This window comes from Papaver somniferum, chromosome 8, assembly GCF_003573695.1.
Source record: "Papaver somniferum cultivar HN1 chromosome 8, ASM357369v1, whole genome shotgun sequence".
Lineage (NCBI taxonomy): Eukaryota > Viridiplantae > Streptophyta > Magnoliopsida > Ranunculales > Papaveraceae > Papaver > Papaver somniferum.
Genome location: NC_039365.1, coordinates 12,132,204 through 12,139,106, shown reverse-complemented (window position 1 = coordinate 12,139,106; position 6,903 = coordinate 12,132,204). Strand labels below are relative to the sequence as shown.

Sequence of the window (6,903 nt, the reverse complement as noted above, 5' to 3'; positions counted from 1 at the left end):
AGCAACACATGATAATGATGCTTACTTATCACATATGCTGTACCACCTAAGCTACAAGCTTAATGGCGCATTCCTCCTTAATACACCTTCAACCAACTACCTCTCTCTATGTATGTCTTGTTGATATTTTACAAATTAAAATTCTGGACCACTTTGCCACTCACCAAGTACCACTTTCTCGAGGAAACATCCACCACTTCTTCGAGGAAACCATCTACAACTTCCTCAAGGAAAAACATCCATAATTAAGGAAGCCTCACAACATAATCGTTCCAAAGTATCATTAATGCTTCCACTAGTAAGTTTCACAAGCTTAAGACGAGGCTTCATCTTGTTTTATGACGCATCTTTGATTACACGTCATCCAAAAAGTGTCGGTGTTACAGATTCAGTACCAAAGTTATGGTTATTCCAACAAAAATCAACCACATTTTTCAACTAATCTTCAGTCCAAATGACCTCACACCTAAAAGGTATATGTTTTTAAACCTCGTAACATGATTAGTATCAACCAACATGATAGCCTTATGAACATTGTTCAGGTAAGGGAGATCATAAACCCCGAGCATCAGGAAAGCTTTTCTCCAAAAGTTATTCACCATCGTACTATCTAATCTTCCACTTATGTTAATGACACCAGTTTTGAGATCCTTCCATTTGTAGAAAAACCCCCCTTCACAATAACAGAATAATTTTATTAGAGTAGGATACTATCAAATAAGACATCCCCTAGCCTGCTACTTTGGATGGGAATAACCCAAGTAACCCTAGAATAAAAAAATAAGCAGCTCCAAAAATGCCCTTCCGCGGTGTCTGATGCAAACGGATGGCTTTAACTCATAATATGTGCTAGGTCTGACCTGGGCAGGGGCATCTTAAAACTATTAAAACCTCAAACCTACTTCTCTTCGGAAAGAACAAAACGGAAAAACACCATTAGCAGCTGCCTCCGCTGCTATCATCTTCTTAAGAAAGAGAAGAACGCTACTGGTATAATCTTCTTCTAGGGTTACTTCTTCTTTCCCCTCTTTGTAAAATCTCTTTGAATGGTAAAAAAACCCTTGATTGATGTCTTTAAACCCTAATTACTTAAACCCTATAAAGTTTCGATTTTTCCTCAAGTATATCAGTTTCTGCACAAACCCTTTGTAATCCCAGTTTGAGAAATCTTGTTATTAGTCTAAAGAATCTTTCTTATTGTGATACTAACTAGCTGGGTTTTGATTTTTTGTCTGTTCTAGATGTTGCAGAGAGGAAAAAAATGTTAGTTTTGTTTGAAACTCCAGCAGGGTTTGCCCTGTTTAAGGTTCTAGATGAAGGAAAGCTAGATCAAGTTGAGGTAACAACTGCGATTCTGCTCTTTAATCATACTATTTCAATTTGGGTTCTTCTCATTTGTCTCAGAATCGATCTCTTTTTTGTAGGATTTGTGGAAGGATTTCTCTACATCAGATTCAGCTAGAAAGGTATTGTTGTTTTTTCTGTAATAAATTTCCCCTGTTTGTGTGATGTGATGTACCTCAGTGTTATGCATGTTGTTGAATTCAATTTTTATGCGTTGCTGATTTAATCATGATTCTTATGCCTGTAATCAGATTGTAAAGTTGAAAGCTTTTACAAAGTTTGAAAACACCGCTGAGGCGTTGTCAACTGCTACATTACTTATTGATAGCAAGCCAAGCAAGGGTCTTCGTAAGTTCTTGAAAGCTCATTGCGACGGAGAAAAATTGGGAGTAGCTGATTCCAAGCTTGGAAATGCCATTAAGGAGAAACTGGTATATCTCTTTTGCTTAGCATACTGCATTTTTGGTGTCAATGCGCTTATGCATGTGCTTTAATAATGTTTTCTTGTTTCAGCAAATTGATTGCGTGCATGATAAGTCTGTGATGGAGCTGATGAGAGGTGTCAGAAGCCAGTTGTCTGAACTTATTTCTGGTCTTGGTGTTCAAGATTTAGCTCCAATGAGTTTGGGTTTGTCTCACAGCTTGTCTAGATACAAGCTTAAGTTCAGCCCAGATAAGGTAAAATCCTCTTAATAAGTGAAGTGTTTGCAGCATGTGAACTTAAAAGGGCTTTGTTAGCTTTGATGACTTGTCTTGTTGCTTGTACTCTGGATAACTATTTTTCATGATGAAATTGTTGAGAAATCGTTTTTATATATTCTCGTGGGTTGTTTGTTCGGTCGACTAGAAATGCTAAAGTCATTCTTGGGTGTTTTCTGTAGTCCATTGATTAAAAATGCGAAAGTTGAGCCCTGGAAAGTGGGTTGAAAATTCTAAGCCACTTATATGATGAAGTGTACTTAGAATTTTTGAGCTTCCTTTGAATTTCATAAAATAAATTAGGATTGAAACAGTTGTTTGGATTTATGAATTGCCTGTGAGGATCAAACTTATTTGGAATTACCGTCTGATATCTTTGATGTTAACCATTGGCTGTTTGTCTGAGGCATTCTATCTAAATCATATCTAAAGTTAGTGTTTTTGATTTGGTCATTCTGTACATGTTATTTACGATGGGGATGGTTTTCTGGCTGAAAGCCTCCTAACTTGTCGAAGTGAACAAATCCCTGTGTTCGTAAAATTCATGGTAGAAATTAAGTTCTGTTGACGTTGTTGGTCCTCTCCGGAGTTCCACCGTTGTTTGAACAGTCTCATATTCCATTGCCTTGTGGAGCTGCGTTGTGGCAATTACCTCTTGGGACTGGCCATGAGACAGATATTCTTTTAGTTATGCCTTGTCCCCAGTAGGATTTCGTCCCTACTCATTTGAGACTCTTTCATGTACCTTAATTGTATAGTTTAAAAAAAATTCAGCAGAATGTCTCTTTTGATCATCTGTTGTTGTTCTGTCTAACTTCACTTCTTATTTTCTTCTCCTATATTTAGGTGGATACCATGATCATTCAAGCTATTGGTTTGTTGGATGATCTTGACAAAGAGCTTAATACATATGCTATGAGGGTTAGGGAATGGTACGGATGGCACTTTCCAGAACTTGCAAAGATTGTATCTGACAATATCTTGTATGCTAAAGCCGTGAAGCTGATGGGAAACCGTACAAATGCTGCAGACCTAGATTTCTCCGAGGTAGGATGATTCTCTTTCATGCTACATATTATATAAAAAAAATTATTTTTCAGTTTATATTGGGCGAGCTGTAGGTACTGATTTGTTTTATTATTTCCAAAATATTGGGGGTTTTGAAGTCTTCGTTGTATTGTTTCTTTAGGTTTTACCAGAAGAGATTGAGACTGAACTGAAAGAGGCAGCTGTCATCTCTATGGGAACCGAGGTCAGTGAATTGGATCTGATAAATATCAAGGAGCTCTGTGAGCAAGTGTTGTCTCTTTCCGAATATAGGGCCCAACTCTACGATTACTTGAAAAGCAGAATGAACACCATTGCCCCAAATCTTACTGCCCTTGTTGGAGAGCTTGTTGGAGCTCGTCTCATAGCTCATGGTGGTAGCTTGTTAAACCTTGCTAAGCAACCTGGAAGCACTATCCAGATTCTTGGTGCAGAGAAGGCCCTCTTTAGAGCTCTTAAGACTAAACATGCTACACCCAAATACGGGCTTATCTACCATGCTTCGTTGATTGGTCAAGCTGCTGCTAAACTCAAGGGAAAGATATCTAGAACTCTGGCAGCCAAAAGTGTGTTGGCCATCAGATGCGATGCTCTGGGAGACGGCCAAGATAACTCCATGGGTCTGGAGAATCGTGCCAAGGTATGAGATCAGAACTTTTATTTTTGTACTTTCAAAATATATCTGTCGAACCCGTTTCTGATTAGGATGTTCTTGTGCAGCTTGAAGTACGGTTGAGGAATCTCGAGGGTAAAGAACTTGGTCGTTCTGCTGGATCCACTAAAGGCAAGGCCAAGATTTCAGAATATAACAAGGACCGGAAGAAGGATACAGGAGCTCTCGTAACTCCTGCACAGGTTGGTTTCGGCTCCAGTTACTTTAAGTGATTTAGTTTACCAGGTGACTATCGTTTACTGATGGTTTCTTTGTGTGTGAAGACGTACAATTCCTCAGCTGACGCAGTACTAGGAACACCAGCACCTTTGGAAGATTCTGATGTAAAGAAGAGGAAACAAGTAGAGACTGAGGAACCAGCTGCTGAGGTGGGAGAGAAGAAAGATAAAAAAAAGAAGAAGAAGAAAGAGGAGGTTGAGGAGATAGAGGTGGAAACACCTAAGAAAGAAAAGAAGAAGAAACGTAAGGCTGCTGAAGCTGAACAAAATGTCGAACAAGAAGATGGGGAAGCAAAGAAAAAGAAGAAGAAGAGAAAGCATGAGGAAGAAGACGAGGCAGAAGCTCAAAGTCAGAAAAAAGACAAAAAGAAAAAGAAGAAGAAGAGCGATGCTTGATTTTAAGGTATGATTGGTACGTTCTCGTGAAATTATCTAAGTTTTGTGTTTTTGGTATGTTCAAATTTGCATCCCCCTTTTTGTTGTCTACTTGTCTTAAATCTTAATGAGCTGAGTTAAACATAGAAGAAAAAAGTATATCTGCTTTTGTTGATACTATCTTACGAGAACTGCTTGTTATCTTTATTTTCTGGTGCCAAAACAGTATATTTGTGTAAAGACTTTTAACTGGTGGCAATTTCTTTGTTTTATGCAGTTCTGGAAGAAATGATCTGTATTGATCCGGAGATCTATCAGACTATCATCTTTACTGTAGTCCCTGTCGGCTTTGTTTACCAGGAAGGTCTTTTTCTTTTGCATCAAAAGCTGGAAAAGAATGTATAAATGAGATCTCTTTTGTTTTGCTTTTCACATGTTGAGAGAGGAATGGTTTCTTTATTTTATTTTTTTGTTCAGATAGTTAATGTTATGAAACCATTCTCTTTAGTGTTTAGAGGAAGTAGGTATTAGTTGATTAACACTAAGAGAATGTATAACTTATTGAGATTTGCTAGCATATATAATTATAAATTTAGTCGATGATATTAAATTTAGTGAAGTTCAGAAGAATTTATCTGCGCAGGTGACTGCAGTTGCACAAATCTCAATATGTTGGCAAGGTGCACCAACATATACTCCATAAGCTATGTTTGGAGTAATATACAGCCCTGCTATGTTTGGATTTTGGTTTCCTCTTCTTTTGATTTTTCCAGGATTTTTGAACTGTAAGGAGAGTTTCTAAAGTGGTGTTGGCCGTTTTTGTGGTGTATTAGGAGGCCTTGGTTTTAAAAAAATGATCTGTCGGATTGATGAACATGACAGTACAATTGCAGTTGGCTTTGCTTCTTTAAGAACCACAGTAGTTCAGCAGCTTCCTACTGCATTGCAGGATGGTTCGGCTTTCTTTTCTTTTTTTTTTTGAAACTGAAAGAAGATATATTGAAATTTAAGAGTTTGCATATGATGCTCCTCTGCTAGAATACTATGAATCTTAGTAGGAGGAGACGTAAACCAAACTCTATTAAGTTTTTCAACTCTAGCTACTTTAGACAATATGTCTGCTATTTTATTCTTCTCCTTTTGCACATGATCTAAGTGCCAGGAACTAAAAAGATGAAAGAAAACCTGCAGCCTCCAATCTATGCTGAAAGCATTCTTATTAACAGCTTCAACTACCAGCTTTGAGTCCATCTGAAAGTAAACATTCTGCAAGTCCATTTCTTTTGCCCACTTCACTGCTTCCCATAAGCCCTTGCACTCTGCATACTCTGGACTCCAAGCCTCAGCTAGGTAGACGCGTTTGGATCCTTTGTGATGACCTGCAAAATTACGAATGATAAGTCCATTGCCACCTGAATTATTAAGATGAGAACCATCACAGTTAATAGTTAAAGCTCCATTTGGAGGAGGAGACCAATGCAGATCATGTCTGATTTGCCTATTGGTAATGACAGGCCTTTTTTGAGACATCTCTGTGAATTCAGATAAGAAGTTCCTGCATTTCACAATGATTATATCTGGAGTGACAGTCATTTCTTTGAAGAGTTTATCACATCTTATGGACCAGATGCACCAGGCAACAATTGCAATTCTGCAGATGCTATCTTCTTTGATCTGACCAGCTAGTAAGCTATCAAAGAAACTGCATATCCAGTCTTCAAGGCTGATGTTGTTAGGAGTGTGAATACCCAAAGCTTTCAAACCAAACCAGCTTAATCAGAGAACATCCAAGAATGCAGTGAGAGGGAGTTTCCAGGTGTTGGTTACAGAAAGGACAACTGTAGTCTCCATTTTGAATCACATAGGTGAGCTTATCCCTAGTAGGCAAGACACACTTCCATAAGAATTGATTAATTCTTGGAAGAACAGGCAGCTTCCATAACCTCTTGAAAATACTCTTCATTCTAGGACTGACCATAGTAATGGAGTTGTTCTCTTCATACATCTTCCTAAAGGCAGATTTCACTGAGAAATGATCATTTTTCTCCAAAGTCCACACCATTTTGTCTTCATAATTGGTAAAGAAGTCCATTTTCAGAATTAGACTTACAGTGTAATCTTCAAAGAGAGAAGATATTAAAGGATAATTCCAGCCCACAGGATCTGAAGAGAAAATCTGATGCACATACTTGTAATGTACTGCAGTTGAGGCTCCTGACTTGGGAATGGGAGGATCAGCAAGCCCTTGCACCCATTTATGCTTCCAGATTTGAATTTTTTGACCATTCCCAATACTCCAGAAACTATACTTCTTGATGAATTCTAATTGAGAGCTAATACTTGTCCAAGACCAAGTGGAGGAAGAACTTTTTTTGATATTGAAATAGTCACCATCAGGGAAGTATTTGGCTTGCAGAGATTGTGAGCAAACTGAGGTCTGATCATTACATAGTCTCCATGCTGATTTTGCTAGGAGGGCTCTGTTAAACAAATGTAGGTCTCTGAAACCTAGTCCTCCATCTTCTTTAGGCATATTCACAGCTTTTT

The 6,903-nt window shown here is 38.1% G+C and overlaps 1 protein-coding gene and 1 non-coding gene across 3 annotated transcripts; both read left to right on the top strand.

Annotated features, from left to right (window-relative positions):
* Positions 1–850: 850 nt before the first annotated feature.
* On the top strand, positions 851–4,981 carry LOC113304339 (probable nucleolar protein 5-2). 2 transcript variants are annotated; one of them, XM_026553424.1, is made up of 10 exons: positions 851–990; positions 1,242–1,339; positions 1,425–1,466; positions 1,596–1,775; positions 1,858–2,022; positions 2,890–3,090; positions 3,233–3,730; positions 3,811–3,945; positions 4,027–4,393; positions 4,634–4,981. In XM_026553424.1, the coding sequence occupies exons 2-9, from the start codon at positions 1,262–1,264 to the stop codon at positions 4,375–4,377; spliced, it is 1,650 nt and encodes a 549-aa protein (XP_026409209.1). In that variant the 5' UTR covers positions 851–990; positions 1,242–1,261; the 3' UTR covers positions 4,378–4,393; positions 4,634–4,981. The 2 variants fall into 2 exon arrangements, with proteins under 2 accessions (XP_026409209.1, XP_026409208.1); XM_026553423.1 differs by having other exon boundaries at positions 4,027–4,384; positions 4,634–4,975.
* Positions 2,375–2,456, top strand: LOC113307333. Its single transcript, XR_003339119.1, has one exon. It is a non-coding gene; the product is annotated as a small nucleolar RNA snoR77Y (small nucleolar RNA).
* Positions 4,982–6,903: the final 1,922 nt, after the last annotated feature.